Source organism: Genypterus blacodes, unplaced genomic scaffold, assembly GCF_046128005.1.
Source record: "Genypterus blacodes isolate CSIRO-AG114 ecotype Tasmania unplaced genomic scaffold, CSIRO-AGI_Gbla_v1 ptg000156l_1, whole genome shotgun sequence".
NCBI classification, from domain to species: Eukaryota; Metazoa; Chordata; class Actinopteri; order Ophidiiformes; family Ophidiidae; genus Genypterus; species Genypterus blacodes.
The window spans coordinates 6,598,989-6,617,438 of NW_027466957.1; the positions used below are offsets into that span (position 1 = coordinate 6,598,989).

The 18,450-nt window shown below is 42.9% G+C and overlaps 2 protein-coding genes across 2 annotated transcripts; both read right to left on the reverse strand.

The window, feature by feature from the left end:
- Window positions 1-1,549: 1,549 nt before the first annotated feature.
- Window positions 1,550-5,930, reverse strand: LOC143013459 (P-selectin). The gene is made up of 12 exons (XM_076167097.1): window positions 5,771-5,930; window positions 5,485-5,682; window positions 4,352-4,451; window positions 4,192-4,265; window positions 3,938-4,111; window positions 3,524-3,745; window positions 3,208-3,396; window positions 2,576-2,672; window positions 2,412-2,485; window positions 2,137-2,316; window positions 1,831-2,010; window positions 1,550-1,740 (listed from the first exon to the last, which is right to left on the reverse strand). Exons 1-12 carry the CDS (start codon window positions 5,823-5,825, stop codon window positions 1,715-1,717), a joined length of 1,569 nt encoding a protein of 522 aa, XP_076023212.1. The 5' UTR covers window positions 5,826-5,930; the 3' UTR covers window positions 1,550-1,714.
- Window positions 5,931-7,915: 1,985 nt separating this feature from the next.
- Window positions 7,916-17,755, reverse strand: pfkfb2a (6-phosphofructo-2-kinase/fructose-2,6-biphosphatase 2a). Its single transcript, XM_076167098.1, has 16 exons — window positions 17,629-17,755; window positions 16,728-16,855; window positions 15,620-15,745; window positions 14,959-15,055; window positions 14,398-14,464; window positions 14,233-14,307; window positions 14,077-14,133; window positions 13,846-13,970; window positions 13,112-13,319; window positions 12,852-12,998; window positions 12,662-12,766; window positions 12,420-12,549; window positions 10,239-10,301; window positions 10,069-10,133; window positions 9,302-9,502; window positions 7,916-8,899 (listed from the first exon to the last, which is right to left on the reverse strand). The coding sequence occupies exons 2-16, from the start codon at window positions 16,774-16,776 to the stop codon at window positions 8,852-8,854; spliced, it is 1,563 nt and encodes a 520-aa protein (XP_076023213.1). The 5' UTR covers window positions 16,777-16,855; window positions 17,629-17,755; the 3' UTR covers window positions 7,916-8,851.
- Between the last annotated feature and the right edge of the window lie 695 nt (window positions 17,756-18,450).

Below are 18,450 nucleotides of genomic sequence, written 5' to 3' on the forward strand. Positions count from 1 at the left end.
GTGTTACACCTGGCAGCCCCCTACATCCTGTCTTCACATTTGTTAAAAAAGAGAAAGGGAGAATTTTAGAGAACGACGCCCACAGCGGCTCCTATCAGCATCCAGCCGCATCAAGAGAAATCCAGTTCTGTGGCAATTTCTCCAAATATTCCTGATTTTCAATTTTTGCATGTAAACGAGGTCACTGATAGTTTTTTTGTAAGTTGAAACATTCTTCAACACATTGAAAAAAAAGGGACTACACGTGAATTTCCGATTCAAGTTAGAAAGAAATCTGTTCACCTCATTCTTTAAGTGTTTTTCTTTAACATTCTACACTGAAACGAAAAATCGATTGCATCCGTGCAGCTTTCTATTGTGCCGTACATATCATCTAGCTTTGTGCTGATGATGTAATAGCACAGGGGTTCCATATGCGTCCATTCAAAGGCCTACAGAGCTGGAAGTGAACGTCAAATATCTATAGAATCCTGCAACTTACAAAAACAACCTGTCAGTGACCTCGTCCAGACGTAAATGACCCGAAAGTCAAAGTTTTTTGAAATTGCAAGGAGAAATATACTGAGTGCAGTGTGCCTGTTCTCCTGTCTCACATTCTTTCCTGTATACTCGAGCCTTTAATGTGTTGCCGTCCTCTTATATGCAGAGAAATACTAAAAACGTTAAGTCTGTCAAAATGTAGTAAAAATTGTGCTTACAAAATATTCTTGCGTGACTTAAAAACACCGTCCAAAACAGGGTATATTTAAATTTTAGTCCAAATCTAAACACTTTGATATACAGGATAGTTTTATTTTATTTGTTTTTAAATCAAGTCATCACCACCTTGGCTGCATTGTCAATCAGCTGATGGCAACGTGAACTCCCAATCCTGCTGTGTGTTCAACCCTCGAGCACGTTTAAACGGAGTCCCTGCCCTGATGTCCAATGAATACTTCTCCACCTCATGTGAAATCATAATCATTAAAAGAAAAGATGGCATGGTGGACGTAACTGCCATCTATTACCTTAAGTGATAAGTGCCCAAAGTTTGGGAAGATCGAGGGATTTTGACTCCATTTGTCCCACAGGAGGGCGACGCCGGGCCGAGCTGTGATGACGTCGTGTCGTTGCGAGTCTCCTAAATACGTGACGGGTTACGTTTAGAATCTCCAGGCCCGAGTCCCCTCTCCCTCCCCGACCCTCACCCCCCTGCAAAATTAGCTTCTTTCCTGCAACCCGATCAATGTATTTGTTTTGAACTGTTGCCTTTTTAACAAGTTTGCTATGATGTATCATAGAGTTGATAATGATATTTGCACTTGAATTGTTATTGCTCATGTAAAGAAAAATGTCTGGATTTTGTATTGTCTTTTTAAATGAATGGATGAATTGGTGTTATTTTCTCGTAGCTTGTTTGTTCATGAAATGCTCACTCACAGTTTAGTCTATAGAGATGATACACATAACATTATCGACTGTAAAGACTATGTACAGAGGTGAATGAAACAAGTGTGTACTTGTTACCTGCCCAAAAACACTTATCAAAATAAACATACTGTACTTCAGCTTCATTTCAAACATTTTAATGTGTACATCATGAGTTTATGCCAATTTGTTAATATTTTAACCACATGGAAATATATTGGAAGTCCATTATAAAACTGTTTTTAGAATGAAGTTATTGTTCTGCATAGCTTAATAGACATTTGATTCCAGACTCGAATACTGTACATTAGTTCTTCCTGAAGCGGCTGTATGCTGGAAAACAAGAGGTAATTGCTATTTTATCAGTGCGTTTTTAAAATGGAGAACAAGGTAATAAGACACACAGAGAGGTCGATTACTTACGTTTACATTTGGGAAAGGCGGCGGTCCACCGGCCATCTCTGCCACAGGTCAGGGTGCTCGGGCCGACCCTCATGAAGTCCATGTTACAGTGAAATGTCACAGTGTCCTTGTACTCAAACGTCTTAGCCCCTCCTCCCACCCAGGAGGCGTTGGGCACTTTTGGAGACGGACACGTTATTACTGTGATAAGGAGACATTTAGGAACATTTAGTTTTACTGGACAAACTTTTTGTAATATACAGGCATAAACAAACTGAAACAGCTATGACACTTCATTGTTTTTAATCATGTAAGTGAGTGTAAGACCTCTGCACTCAGGAGGAGGGGCGCTCCATGTCTCGTCCTTCCTGCACCGTATCTCCCTCTGTCCAATCAGAGTTCCCCTGCTGCACTCATAGCGAATCACCATCCCGTACGCGTAGGATTCAGGCTGAATGCCGAGCCGCTCTGCATTGGTGGCTTGCGTTGGCTCTTCACACTGAAGAACTGGGGAAGACACAGTGGGGGTTCGGACATGGCTGAAGAGATTTAAAGAGTGTGTATTAAACCTGACAAATGTTGCTTTGGCTGCATCACATCACCTTCACAGACGGGCAGGCGACCATCCCAGCCGGCACTCATGCAGTTTCTGGTTGCCCGTCCTACGAGCAGATACCTGGGGATGAAGACACAAACACACATCAGTGACGCACAGGACAGACAAATGCAAAAGCTGAACTCTGGAGAAATGCAAGCGTTTGCTCACCCTTCGTTACACACAGCTGTAGCAGTGTCTCCAAACTCTATTCCAACGTACACAAACTCTCCATTTTGAATTTCTCCTGCAGAGCCGCACGACTTTCCTGTAAAGATGAAACGGTGAAAACAGAAAGAAAGAAACTACAGTTGGAAAATGGAGTTGCGCAGGCTTCAAACTTTCCGTTTGTCTAAAAAGTCTGAATGCATTATTGTCAAACACTAAGAGAAAGGATGGCCTATCCAGTCAGTTTAAGATCCTGCTTAAGTGATTTATTATGTAGTAATAACATTAAAATCTAAAATGATTCAGCATGCAAAAGGAAAAGTGCCTGCAGTCGTGTTGAATACATGAATTGTTGAAATGTGAAATAGCAAAAACACTGAGTATGGTGGTTCCACTAAACATTTAAAATAAAAAATAGCAATATTAGCACGATATTAAGTATATTTCTGAAACTCATTGGATATCAAGCAGTTTAAGGCAGTGTGAAGAGTGATGCAGAGCTTTGAGTGGCAAAATACTACTACAGCTACTGCCACACATTGTGTTAAATTCAGTGATGGCAGACATAAAAACCTTCAGTGCTGCTGCTGCTCATTACACAACAACTTGACTCTGCTGGTGTGTGGAGTTCTTACTTTCACACTTCAGCCGGGACGGTGTCCATTTTCCACCGACACATGTGCGGTATCTGCTGCCTCCTACTGGAATGTGTCCGACCCCGCACCCGAACCTGACTCGCTCACGAGAAGCAAACGCTGTCCTTGTGATGTAGTGGTCAGCGAGTTGGGCGTTGGGTTTGTTGTCCACTGGAACGCCACATCTACCTGTGAGAAGAGGGGAATAGTTTCACCACTTTACCATTTGACGTCTGATCTCAACCTTGCAAGTACGACACTATGTGCATTTTGCTGTGCATCCCAAGCTTCTGATCCAACAGAAGCATAAACTCACCTTCTGTGTCAGGTGATGGAGTTGTATTAGTGGGCAGACAGTGTGGCAGTGGAGGCTGCCACTGGCCAGCAGGGCCACAAGTGACCTGCTGACCTCCAGCCAGCTGGAAACCCCGGGCGCAGCTGAAAGTCACGGAGTCTCCGACCCGATACACAGCGGCATCACCAACGCGACTCAGTGTGGCGTTGGCAACCACAGGGTTGGAGCAGGTGGTCTGCGCTTCTGAGGAGATTAAAACATTCTCACTGAATAATAGGTGACAAGAACTGGTTAATAAATTAGATTTGCTTTAATTAAATCACAGACACGGCTTTTCTTATTCATAAATGCAGAAGAATATGACATCTGTGCCAGGGTGCAAACTGAAATCCAGACGCCATATGCAAATGACAGCAGAAGTGAAGCGTTTGTCACCTAGCGCACACTCGGGGAGTTCACTCCAGCTCCCAGACTCCAGACAGACGGCTTTGCTGGGGCCGGTCCGTGTGTATCCACTGCTGCAGCTCACAGTGACCACCGAGTTGATCTTATTATACATGGAGGAAAGTCTGCTGTTTGGTATCTGAAGCTCAGGGCATCTGGTCGGAACTGCAGAGCAACAGTCACGTATTTCAATTACATTAAATTATATATGGGGTAACACGTTGTGTTAGGAAAACGTTACTCACTTTCACAAGAAGGGAATTCGCCGGTCCAGCCAGAGCTTTTGCATATCAGATAATTCATCCCTTTCAATGTGTATCTGCCAACAAGAAGGAACTTTGAAAAACTCATTCTGAGGCTTTTTTTCTGACAAAGTTTTTCACCGCCTCCTTAAGCAGAACTCACCCTTTATTGCACACGGCATTGACTCTATCCCCAAGGACTGAATTGCCCTCGTATATAAACTCCCCGTTAGGAAGTTCGCCAGCATAGCCGCACGATTTCTCTGTTAGGAATAAGAGAGGAGACATGATCAAAAACAAGAATCAAAAGTGGAATTTTAATTTGCCATATTGTAAAAAACACAAAATACTATTTGACCTAGTGTTACAAAATAAGCCACATTAGCTCCTACAGATCCAGCTGCTTCTGTGAGCTTACCCAAACACTGATGTGCAGTTACTTTGTCGTGTTGGGACCTTGACTTTGAGTCTTATAATACACTTCACCAACTTGCTTCACAAAGACAACGACCCTCTAGCCTGGTGAAGTGTCCTTGAGCCAGATATCTAACCTCTCTCTGCTCCGGCAGTCATAACAATCACAGGGGATTTTCCATTCTTTTGGTAAAGTCTCATGTTTGGATCAAAATATTTAGGGAGCGGTTTGTGTTGGATTTCACATTTTAACTTCATAACAATCTACTTTGGTTTATTCCATATATGGAAGCGCTCCATTAAACACAAAGCATTAAGGCAGGAATTACTGAGTCCAAGGACAGACAATGAAGGTTATCATCCGACTCTACCATTTTGCAAAAGACAATGTTAAAGGGAATTGTTCCAGGATTGTAAGAAGGACAACACAGATTTTACAAAAAAGAAAAGACAATGAGTAGAACTTAGTTGTCCTCACACAGGGGAAATTGTCCCGAGACATAAAATCCAACACGAGAACCAAAAACAGTGATAAAAACAAAACAAACACCATTTCTAAGAGAATTAAAATGGCATAAATTACATTTTACCAGCGTCTGTTTGCCTTTCGGCCTGAAATACATTTAATCTAGTAGTGATAAATAATCCTCATAAATCAGAAGCTGTATAAACAAATGCGCCCCCCATTTCCTGTGCCAAACTAAATTAACTCGAAAACAGAACTTGCTGTTTTCCAAACTGAACACTAGAGTGTGCCATAGAGTTCCTTAAATCTGTTCCGTTAACTCACAGGCTTTGTCAGACACATCAAACGTTTCAATCCGAATTTAAATCTTCTGAAACCTACCTGAAGAAACTGAACAAAAACCACCAGGTACTTACTTTCGCATTTGAGCGTGAATTTGGTCCATGTTCCTTCCACACACTGCACCGCTCTGTTGCCTTTGGCCGGGATGAAGTCCTGGGCGCAGTCGTAGTAAACCTTCTCCCCGGGATCAAAGCTCTGCCTGCCCGCGTATTTAGGGTGCATCCTGGTCAGCGGGTACACGGCGGGCGGAGGGCATTTCTTAGGAAGCTGAGCTGTTTTTGGATGATCAACCACAAACAATTTCAAACATTGTTACAAATTAAACAATCATACGCAGCAATGCTTGTTTTTCTGACTTACCTGAAGCAACAAATGTAAAGGAGAAGAAGAGAATATTCCACCCAGGATCCCTCATGTTTGTTGTCCGCGTGGTTCTGTGAATGAATTAATGCGCAAATGGAACGCATTTAAAGCGATTTAAAGGGGAGGGCTGAAACACATGGCACAGCCCATGATTACAGCTGATTGAAGGCACACCTTCACATGCCAGGCAGAGCCAAACAAAACGCAACACCGAGAGACTAAACATATCAGGGTCATTTAACCTTTGGATAAACGAACAATTCCATTTGATCACCTTTCCATTCAGGCTTAACAATCAAGTAATACTTTGAAGTTGAATGTAGATCAATGATGTAGAAATGGGGGCAAAAATCCCACTTTATTTCCATTATAAAATTAAAGACTTATACAGCTCGTAAATACGAGCTCGTAAATCTTAGCTTGTTATAATTATAAGCGTGTATCACAAGGCATAATTACAACGTACTGATAATAATGAGAGGTTATCATGACCGTGACACAGAAGCTCATAATTATTAGCTTCCTCTTGCACACCTGGCTGTTCAAGTAGAGGGAATTTCTGAATTTCCTTGCCTGGGATTTCTTCCATATTTCTTATATTTGAGTAGATTTTCTTGTTGTTCCTCGCTTTGTTTACGCTGGGCCTGTAAAGCCCTCTGACACATTGTATTGGGCAATAGAAATAAACTTGACTGGACAGAAATGTTCTTCTGTACATTGTTGTTGACTCGTCTATTGGGAAAATCATCCAAGAATTATGAGACATTTACTCATAGTTACTGTACATACCTGGATTAGCAGACAACATTACCCAGACTGCTATGGTTTTATTCCTGATGAAATCAAACAGAAATGTAATCAAGTTCTTAGATATGTACAACAGGAAACATTCCTCACTGTAAGAGGTGGATGACTGGAGTTTTCCTTTGAATCAAAGTCATTATGATTCTAGTATTTCTGCTACTATAGTGAACCGAGCAATGAATCCATTTGTCATAGTTGCGGTTGCAGAGTCACAGAAAAATGTTGTACCTACTTGTATCTGAGTCACATTGGGATTTACTCTGTCCTGTGTTAGAATTGTGTAATATCACGAGTCCACGCCACGGCGACACCTCAAAAGCTGACGCACGCTGGTGGAGATACGTCATCTGCCCACCCTGATCATGGAGCAATCAGGCCCCAGATTATTATCCACAAATGAATAAATATGAATTTTAACGTGAATATTTTAATTAACAACCGACACTTCACAACAAATCATTTTGAATGATCTGTTGTTGTTCAGTTTCTGATCAGAATGGGACTAAATCAGTGTTTATTTATCTGGAGTCTTCTCAGTGAAGGACTGTTACTGCCAACACAACTTGGTCATTTAAAGAAAGTAAGATAAAAATTAATTATGTGAGACATTTGTTCCCCTGCGCTCTGCTGCTTAGAAGACAGACAAGTGTTTTAATAATTTGCTGGCCTAAAGAGAAGGAAAGTAATAATAGCAACAAATAACTGCTTTATCTGTCATAACAATCAAATGTATCAGAATCCAGACTAAAATGCACCTATTGATCCTCAAAGAATGCCAAAGAATTAAGATAAATAACTTTGAGAGTTATCTTGTTTAACAGCCAAACAAACCAAGAAACCAGCAGACATGAGCAACAACAAAACCTCCTTCATGAATGTAATGAAAGCTTGCAAACAACCTCTCTGCCTAATTTTAGAGAACGTGTAAAAAATGACAACAGCTCCAAATCCATAATTTCTCATTACGTGCTTCGATCTTTGAGGTTTCTGCAGGATCGTATACAAAACATGGGCGTGGCGTCACTGTAGAGGTCAGTATTAAAGTCTAACAGGAGCACAGTTTACCACAGATGGAGCCATGGAAAGTTGCACTTGAGCTGCATCATTTGTTGACTGTACAATCTGTCTCATCCACTTAGGGAATGAAGATGGAGTAATGGTTGTGGCGTCAGATTTGATAGTGTGAGTCGTGGTCATAAATATATTTTGTTAATTGGGGTTGGTGTTATGGTGCGTCTGAAGCTTTGGGCACACAGAGTTTGGCAGACAGGAAGGAAACACCCAATGAGCTTAAAGGCTTTGGCCCTTTTAGTGGCAAAGTAACAAATATTCTGCACGTCTTGCAAAAAACAGCAAACCAGCTTTATTTTATGAACCATATACATTCAGTGTGCAGCTACATGAAAGGTTAATATAGACACCCGGAAATATATCATCAATCTTTCAAATCAGCTAAAACACAAGAAGGAGTTAAGTATTTTCAACAGCGATGCCTTGGTTTCTAAAATCAAAGGCACAAAACTGTTCATGAAACAAGAAAACGTGAATCAACATGGATCCAATCCCAATAAGTATATGGCTTATTTGCTTTTTCATTTTAAACTACAGTATTGAAAACTCAAAACACATGAAAATGCCTAAAGATGAACACTTAGTTCTGAAATACAGTGTGTTAGTTTTTCTACAGCTCAGGTGTGACTTGTTACTAAATGATCACAGTGTAATGCTGGTACATGATAGCAGAGCCAAAACACAGAGCACAGCTGTGTTTGGACAGAAAAATTGGAAAATGACATATTGTGGCTGCTGGCTGTCTGCTTTTACAGAGCTAGACTGAAACCCCTTTACAAATTCATGAGAGGATCCACTAGGACTTGATTTAACGTGCTTGTGTCTCATTTCGAACACAATCATTATATTTTTAGAACACCACCTGCAGAGCTACAGACAGGAAGTGGGAATGTTCCAGTGCGGTAACCAGTAGAGACGGATGCCAGGGCAAACTAACCGACTTCCCCCAATTTCAAACAGATTCATTTGAAGCAAAGACGACGCACTGCGAAGCACACACAAACTCGGGCGGATCCTTATCACTCTACATCAAGTGATCATCTGTGAGAATGTGCGTTTCAATGCAGCAGTTGAACATTAAGCTGGTTTACAATATCATCAGTCATCAGCACCAGCAAGAAGAGAAAAGCCTGAGATAAATAGATGAGACGTTCTGCTAGACACACACACACACTCTACCTCTACCTCTTTGTTTACGCCTCTTCAACTACGAACGCTGTCGTTTGCTGTGTTGAAGCCGTTCACAGAGTCCTGCAGGGTGCAAAAAGGGGGGAGAGAGAGAGAGAGAGAGAGAGAGAGAGAAATTGTTACAGAAACACACCAAAGCAAATGAAGGTTTTATTTCTATTAGCACTGGCGGCACATGAGCCGATATTAAAGTGTGTGAGATCACTGACCAAAGCTGAACTATCCCCCTTCTGTCCTCTTCCACTTTTAGAGGCACATAACATTTTTGACAGGCAGTTTTGTGAGCAATAATGTAGGAAAGGAGAAAATGACAAATCCTCTCCCCTGACGTTCAGGTTGCTTATGAAGGCCACTTTGTTTGGACGGGAAAACAGATTAACCAGCAAGTTTGTGGCCTTTGGGCCTTAATCTTAAACGATTTGACCAAACAACAACCTCTTTGTAACTTCCTTCAACTTCACTGACCTGGTTTTGCAGCGACTCCACCCCCTCCGACGCTTCAGAGCACTGCATGCTGGGTAGAGTGGGGGCCTGGGACATGCGTCTGAGCGGCGGGTTGCCCACGCTGTACATACGAGGCCGCTTGATCTGGTCCTGACTGGACAGCGGCGTGAAGCTGTTCCGCCGGGAGAACGCTGGCGGCACGAAGCCCGTTCTGCCCTTATTCTGGAAATCCATGGAAAAGGAGCCAATGAGTGAGACACACAGCTATAAATCTAAAAGTTGTTGTTGTGGTTGTTCTGAGCAGACAGGATATTTCACACCGCATTTAACAAGAGGTTTCTCTCAGTAAATATCTGAGTTTATTTTCTTACACCCACTCTGTCTAGGACTTGCAGTTAACACACAAAGCACTGAGTGGTTATCAACACACAGTGTACTTGTACAGAACAGATAGAGGACAATCATTTACGTCCAACACCATAAGTTCTATGGCAGCCACTGGAGCAAAAGCTGGAAAAATCTTAGAATGCTGAAAAGGAGACTGGATGTCTGGCCTGTGAAACGGTGAGTGTGTGTGTTTGATAGCTTTAAAAATAGGACCTAGGCAAATTGGGTTTGTCCAATCACACTCGTGCTGTGGTCGGGCTTTTTTTCCCCCTTTTTTTTTTAATTTAAGGACACACGTACTGATTCAAAGCTCACATCTCAAACCGCTCCAACCCACGTGGACGGAGACGGTTTCAGCGAGCACGCAAACAAAACATCGTAAAAATGTCTCTCAGGCTTACCAGTGGTCTGTCCCGGTGAGTGTTGACAGCTTCCACCTTCAGGTCAAACATGTCCACTTTACAACCTGCAGAGTGAGAGAGAGAGAGGAAGAGACCATCACAATCCAAAGTGGGAGGGCAAAGGGTTACGTTGAGGTTTTGGGGCAGTGCTGGACAGAGCAGTGACTCACCATAAGCCACAGGGGTCAACTTGAGGACAGTGTGCAGGGGACACTTCAAGTAGGGCAGGTCATCTGTTCCAATACAGAAACATCAGGAGTGAGGCTTTCCAGCACCGTAATTACATCCACACACACACACACACACACTTGTTTTTCCTCATAAGGAACCTCCTGCGGGGGTTAAAACGCCAGTCAGAGAGCTGTACCCACGCTGGAATCTGTGGGCGCAGAATCCTCAAGCTGAGGTTTATCCTGTAAACAGCTGCTGCTGCTGCAGCAGTCACCCCTTCCTGTCTGGCGGCGCCTATTTCCAACTTTGATTTTGAGCAACACTCTGCGCTCTAACCGCTCTGTTATTATTCAGGGTTGTGTTTTTCCCGCCCAGACTCTGTCCTCATTTCTGCCTGTAGGTTTTGTATTCGTCATCGATTTCACACACCTGGGTTCACCTTTTTTCCGTTCCATCGTTAATCCGAAACAGAACACAAATGAAGTCAAATTGGAGGTAAATGACAAGGTCAGAGTTTTACAAGTTACATTATTCTTCTCCAAGACAAAATATAAGCATTGTTTTGGCAGAATTGAAGGATCCTCATGATTCCAGCTCTCCAGTGTTCTGTTGGTGTGTGGTGGGAGTGTTGAGGTCTTTTTGGAATTCAAAATGTGTCGACAGAGTTTGCATTGTATATTTAGGCTTGTGTGTGCTCCTTGGAAACTAAATCCTCTGCCAGACAGCGTTAAGCCAGGAGGACTGATTAATCTGCAGTCTCCTCAGTCCTCAACAGGAAACGTGCTTGTTTGTCTGGTCCGTGCTTACAGGTTTCTATCATGGCTCTGCTGCTGGAGGGGAGAGACCAAACCTGTACCTCTAAATATGAAATGAAACTCCCGACTGCAGCCTGACTGAATATTCCAGCGTGAGACGAATTTAAACCCCTTAATATTGCACACCTTATAATTTGAATAACAGTCCACATAATAATGCAGCTCAAACTAACATTCTGGTTTGATATATGATAAGATTCCAATGTGAAGGCTTCATATTTTGATGGTTTCCTTTTAGTTTTTCTATTCCATAAACGATTGCACAGCAGACAAAACTATGCGTGACCACATGACGACCTTTAGGGAATGGTGGAAAGAATGTTTCCTCCTCTTTCTTCTTCACTCATTACTGTGATATGTATCCAAAAACACAATCCTGTTCCACCGTGCCTCTGTTCCATTATCTTATGTTAACACAGATCATTATCTATTCTAAATAAATGATATCGTTTCATGAAACGCCCACTGTGGTCTGGTCCCCAGGGTGGGGTTAAACCAGAACACCACACTCACCCCTACGCCTGCCTTTAATCCTTAACCAAATCTTTCAGTCTTGACGGGAATTGGTTTTCCTGCTAAAAAGAAGATGAGGCACTCAGTTGCTCGTTTTAGCATTCCGGAACCGGAGGGAATTCGTGGGATCTGTCAGGCCTGAGTCTTCAGTTACACAGAGCGATGCTGGAAAGTGAAATGTTCTAAACCCTTTCATGAACCGTCTCCCCGCTGTCACCCCAGGCTTGCCCCCAACGTCTGGGTGAGGCTGCTGCTTGGCGGCGATACGTCGCCCCCACACAGGTTTAAAAGCAAGAAGCCTTTAAGACGATCAGTGACACGTCTTCCATTACAGGATGACTGAGATGCCCACAACAAATAAAGCGTGACAAGGAACGTTAGATTGACGTACGTCTGTGTGAGTCAAAGGTATGTCACTTTGGGTGTGCTGGGTGTCGCTTTGTTGTGTGATTACCACCCACACATCATTTAGTATTTGCTGCAATTTGACACAGAGCTCTGTTCTTAAATCAACAATGGGTCATGTACCTCACTAAGCTCTCTACATGTTTAAAGTATTGTAGTGGTAGTTTATTCAGTATGTGGCCACATACTGGAAAACAACATAGACTGTCTATAAAATATAGACTGTAAAGATCATTTCAGACACATGAAAGTTCTCGGGGGAGCATTTTAAATGTGGTCTTCATTTTAAATCATGTATTTTTGAATAAGGGCAATTATCTGGGTAATTAGCCATAAACATTCACTCTTAGTAGTGGACACAGGTTTTTTTGGACCTAGATGTATATATGTAAATAGTGGAAAAGTATGAAGTGTACTGTATGTGTGTGTGTTTGTGTTGTGTTTAACCTGCACTCTTATCCAGGAAATAGGCGAGCAAGCAGCGCATGACAGCCTGATGACAGATGACCAGCACGTTGCCCTGACGCTCCAGTTCCATGATGACTGGCTCCAGCCGCTGGACCAGGTCCTGGTAAGACTGCAGAGAGAGGAAGAGAGGTTGGTTTACATCCATTACGTCGGTTCAGGTTTCGTCTAGGTGTAGCATGAGGATTAAAACGTGACTTTGGAACATTGAGAAAGCGTTGTACCTCTCCTCCAGGGTAGCGGTAGTGATACTTGTCCTGATCCCTCATGGCAAATTCCTCCGGGTGCTTTTCCTTAATCATCTCATAGGTCATTTCTTCACACACTCCCTGAAACATGAGGTAAACACTCAGAAACCTACGATAGCCCCAATGTGCGCCCGTCTTCCTGCGACACAGATAACAGATGACATACAGCATCTATTTCGTTAAGGATCTTCCACTGCTCATACGGGACTCCCAGTTCCTCTGCCGTCTGGATGGTTCGTCTCAGCTGGCTGGTCCAGACTTTCAGGTCAGATAGACGATGCTCCACCGCAAAGCTCTTCAGCTCCGCCGCAAACTGACAAGGGAACATATGAAGCAGACTCTTAGAGGGTAGTTTGTGTCTCAACAACGCCAGCAACAAAACAATGTAACATGACAAAGTAAGAGTGAGATGACTTTGTAAATCACCTGCTTCCCTCTGTCAGACAGTTCCGAGTCCCCCCCGATTCGTCCCTCCACATTGTGATGGGTCTCTCCGTGGCGACAGAGGTAGATGGAATGGGAGTGTACATGGATGTTCATGAGGTAGTAGACGATCTTACTCTGGATGTAGTCTTGCACCCTGTTGACCAAGAAACGGCAGCCGACATTGATGACCTGGATGAAGGACAGGTTCCTGTGAGAGACGACGGAAAGACAAACATGAGACCTTCAACCAGGACATCTTGTACTTGTTGAACTATACTGATATCTTTGTATTGATTGGGACGAGACGCTCTATCTGTATCAAAAGCTCATAACAAAAACAAAGCAGGGGGGACGCAACAAGAAGATCAACGCTATTCCTTCCCTTCAGGTCATGTAGTATATGGGCTTAAGACGTCTGAACTACAGTTTTGATTGAAGTTACATGACACTTCCCCAATTACTACTAGTTTTGACTCCCTCAGTGTTATTACAGCCATCAGCGCCACAAATCAGGAAGTGAATGGTGACCGGGTTCCACCTGCTGGACAAAGGCTGGAAATGCACTTTTCTGTTAATGAAGTTCAAAAAGTTACCGTATAAACCCTGCAGCACTACAGCGCCACAGCAAGAATTGACAGTTAAACCTAGATGACCTTTCTACCAGTTTGATGATTTGATAAGGGGTAGATCATATTAAGAGTACAGGTATAATCGTTTAAGTCCTAGTTACTCACTTGTCATGCTCGTCTGGGTCTAAAGGTTGATACGTCACTTTATAACATTCTATCCTCTTCAGAAAATCCTCCATGACGCTTTCTCTGTCTCTCTCTGGGTAATCAGGGCTCGACACCTTCACATCCTGCGTGAAAGATAAACTTGATAAGATGACTCATCCAATGACGCACTTCTATCACACTGGGATGCGCTTGGAATGGAGTTTGTGAGAGGCTCGGAGCTTCATTTACCAGGATATTCGTAGCGATGACATCTGGATCGTCGCATATTGACTCCACGAAAAACACCTAAAGCAAGAATAATCCTTCATGAATAATTCACAAGTTTATCCAAAAAGCTTTCTTCAGATTAATTAAGCAGAAATGCTGTAACAAAGTATTTCTGACCTTATAAGCATTTTCCTTTGCAAAATTAAGGATGAGGTCCCTCCTCTCTCTGGTGGTGTTTGTTGCATCAAACACCTGTCACATGAAAGAAGCAGCCAAATTAGATATGAGGTAGAATGAGAGGGAAAACAGATGCAGAGTTTGTTGAATGCATCGTGTTCTTACAGCAATCTGGCCCCCCTCCTCATTCAGGTAGACCTTGACATCCTGCAGAGCCACCAGGGCGCACTGTCTGCAAATACATCATTCCATTATCCATCAGAAAACCCCAGTAGATATTAGTATACACAACATAAGATGTCTTAATAAGTTGCTGGACCACCTTAAACCACCGTTCAGGGCACCTTGACATTGACCGTTGAATCATACAAAATGCCGACCACAGCATAAGGGAGGGAATCGCAAGAGTTCAGTGGTGCAGAAACAATAGGTGCTGCTCTACAGAGGCGTGGAAGGTTAGACTGCATTACATAACTCTCTCCAATGCCATCAGAGACACACCTAATGAGGGATCTGTAGAAGAATGAGGGTTCTCCATGTAGTAGAGCTCCACAGGCCTGTACTGGAGTGCTTTGTGTTACACGATATTGGACTGTACAAATACATTCTGATTCGATTTGATACTCTCCCATTTCCTGTCTCACTGTCAACCTAAATGGGATGCTCAACATTTCCTTTCTATTGACATCTTTAACACTTTTTAGAGACAGAATCTTTCTAACTCACTTTCTAATTTCCATTGCCTCTTCATTGTCGTGTCTGAAGAAGTCGTAGGATTTATAGGATTGCACCGCCTCTCTCCTATAAACTCCAAGGTTAAATACTGCAAGAGAAGTGAGTCAGAACAGTCAGAACAAGAAGACGCACGCAGACGCACGCAGACACACACACACACACACACACACACACACACACACACACACACACACACACACACACACACACACACACACACACACACACACACACACACACACACACACACACACACACACACACACACACACACACACACACACAGTCAGTCGGTGACCTTCCTCGGCTAGAGCTGCTGAGCCCGTTCAGCTGCATTCCATTTAACACAAGCCGGCAACCACAAACACAGTTTTTTGTCGGGGGGGGGCGGGGTGGTAACACACATCCATTTACACATCATTGCGTTAAGTTAAGCATTTTATGTTAAGTCATATTTCCGACTGCAATTAAACTTGCAGTCTGAGGAATGCAGCCTGCTGTTTCATCCCATTACCTGCAGGTGTGGCTCTTACTTACACAGCCATGCTCCAAAACAACAACATGCTCTCTTTCCTCACCCGTCTGTGCTACTGTATGTGTATTTTCCTGCAGACAGATGAAACCTTAAAAACACAGGCTGCTCTGTACCAACCCTTGGTTGGCACTCCGATCCAGTTGAGGTAGCGTGTCAGCTTCTTGGACATGTAGGTTTTCCCTCTGGCCGGCAAGCCAATCATCACAATGACGGTGGGAGAATTGGTCATGTAGGAAGCCCAAGCTGCACACACACACACACACACACACACAAAACAAACAAACTGCTATTTAGATGATTGATTATTGACTGACCTACATATCCAAAGTGTCTTTACATTAACCCTCAGCTTAAACTTCAACTAAAAAGGAATGTCCTTTTTTACCTCTTTGTACAAGGTTGTGACCTTGTGGAGGACATATGGACAAGCATGTGCATACACTGTACACATGTGTACATAAACATTAAGTATACACTCAGAGAGGAAGCAAGGGATTGTGAAATGATCTAATGTCACCTCTGTGTGCTTCTACATGCTGAATAACCTTTTGTTCAACATTGCCATCATACCACCCAGACTGCTAGTTAATGTTTCTCCCAGACCTGCTGCTAGGCAACCGTGTTTACTAATGCATCCTTGGCTTGTTGGTTAATAAATGCAATGGAAAATATTCTCCCAGATTCCTCCAGTTTCCACAAATGGAATTAGAAAAACACTGCCAAAGCAGCGCAAGTTTAAACACGACTTGACATTCCTCAAACATGAAACTTTGGGAAACAGGATCAGGCAGAAATGAATGTAAGATTCCTCTGATGATACTGGAGGGTTCAAGTTACAATGACCCCCCCCCCTTTATATTTCACTGACTGAATATAAATGTTAAGCTTACTCGTTACAGTGTTACAGACTTCCAAAGATCTCTCTCTCTCACACACACACTCTCACACTCACACACACACACACACAAGATGAATACACAGGTTTACACACATGGTGCCAGAGGTTACATTTCCACAAGTCCTAGCTGAAACCTAATTTTTCTTTATTTATAGTCAACAGAGACAACCCTTTGAATTCAATGTCACTGTATTCTAATAACCCACACAATGGTTAAGGTGAAGCTGGTGTGTTCAGCTATGACTCATTCAGGGTTTTGTGTAGTAGATACTGGGTCAACACGTGTTGGGACAGAGAGGACACATGGAGGACAAACAAGCCACTTACAGCATTTCTTCTCAGTGGCCCTGAGGTCGGTCCTCTTGGCCTCAGCCATGGCCAACCCTCTCTGTGCTGCACTTGTTGTGGGGGGTGGGTGAGCGCTGGTCAGTGTGTGGATGAGCTCAGCATCTCTCTGGGGAGGACAGAACGTTATGCTGTGTCATACCAGACGTCGCCTGATGATGCAGCAGAGAGGACGAGACGGGACGGGACAGGACGGGGACATAAGGATAGGAAATAGCTTCTTGGACAGGACAGGATCGGGATGTAAGGATAGGAAATAGCTTGTTGAAATGTTATAGGCTGATGGATCAATCAAAACATAATCATTGGCTACAATTTCATTAAAATAGTCATTAAGTTGCAGCATTGCCTGGTTGTAAAGCAAAATGTGTCTTGGGTGCAACCAATGGTTATTAGATCAGTCTAATGTAAGAAAGCACCCAGGCGTCATGCATTATTACTAAAGCACTTATGGATTTGTTAACTGGCTGAAAATAATCCATTTCTATCATATTAACCAAACAGCGATATTAGAAAACGCAAGTTAAAGTTCAGCATTCATACTTTTGGTTGTTAATCACATCAAGAAGCAGTTTGAAAGCCTCGCTGCGGGCGGTGATAACTTCAAAGCACCTGTCACTGACTTGGACATTGCAACACATGATCGAAATGATCGAAACAATCGTGTGCTATTGTAGCCTTAAATGTCCACATGGGAATCGAGCAGACGTACAGTATGTTAGTGAGAGAGGAGCGCTTGGTTCCAGTCTGTCCCATGGAGGAGAACCTGGAGCAGACTTTCGGCCTGTTCATCACTCCAGCCTGCTTCCTTTTATCGTCCCATTACACAAACAATGTTACTTGAAAGCGGGAAAGACGAAAAATAAACTTTGCTCGCTTACCAAAACCGCCGCAGGGGTCGGGATGGTGTTTCGTTTCTCTTTTGTCACGGCGCTGTCATCAGCAGCTATCACAGCCGCAATACAGGTCCTCTTCTTGTCCTTCCTCTCCGTCGTTTATGACTCCTCCTCCTCTTCGTCAGCTAAAGCAGGAAACAGTGTAAAGCATCCACTATCACAGCTTCCGGGTTTTCATTTCAAAATAATATTTTCAGAGGGACGATATATCCATGTATAAATGGAATAGCTCATATGTTGAAGAATAGAGTCAATAACATCGATTCACCATTGCCAAATACAATTTTAAAATAATGTTTTATTCACCACATAGGCCATATACATTATTTATACATGTCACTGGATAACTACAAGTTCAACTGCACTTCCTGTTTCATCACCCTCAAACCTGAGGGGAGCGCTCTAGAGCATAACAGAGCTAAAGACTTGCGACAGCATCCTTCCTGACCTAAATTAAGGGAGGATGTGAAGGGTGAATATGTGTGTCGTGTAAATACTTTCCCCCCATTCTGTTGGGGTTTACCTAGTCATTTCTTTTGAATATCAACATTTCTGCTGGTTGTCAACAAAAGGAGAAACTTTCAGACTTGGAGTTGTAGCATTCACCCAGAAATGATGTGCCACTAAACTCATTGTGATCACAATTCTGTATTCCCTTCAAAGAAACTAGCCTCACAGTGTCTAACTAACACACCATAACATTAAACATCCCCTCATCTGTAAGATATGTGCTTATTTTGTAAAATAATGTCCATCAGTACAAGATAATCAAGATAACCTACTTAGTTTTTGCTCATGTCCTACAGTAG

Coding starts and splice junctions, on each gene's coding strand:
- LOC143013459 (XM_076167097.1), bottom strand. CDS start 5,825: ATGAGGGATCCTGGGTGGAATATTCTCTTCTTCTCCTTTACATTTGTT. Junction 4,452..5,484: donor ATTCACGCTCAAATGCGAAA/GTAAGTACCTGG, acceptor TATTCCTAACAG/AGAAATCGTGCGGCTATGCT. Junction 1,741..1,830: donor CGCCTTTCCCAAATGTAAAC/GTAAGTAATCGA, acceptor CTTGTTTTCCAG/CATACAGCCGCTTCAGGAAG.
- pfkfb2a (XM_076167098.1), bottom strand. CDS start 16,776: ATGGCTGAGGCCAAGAGGACCGACCTCAGGGCCACTGAGAAGAAATGC. Junction 12,767..12,851: donor TCCTTAACGAAATAGATGCT/GTATGTCATCTG, acceptor CTCATGTTTCAG/GGAGTGTGTGAAGAAATGAC. Junction 10,134..10,238: donor GTTGACCCCTGTGGCTTATG/GTGAGTCACTGC, acceptor CTCACTCTGCAG/GTTGTAAAGTGGACATGTTT.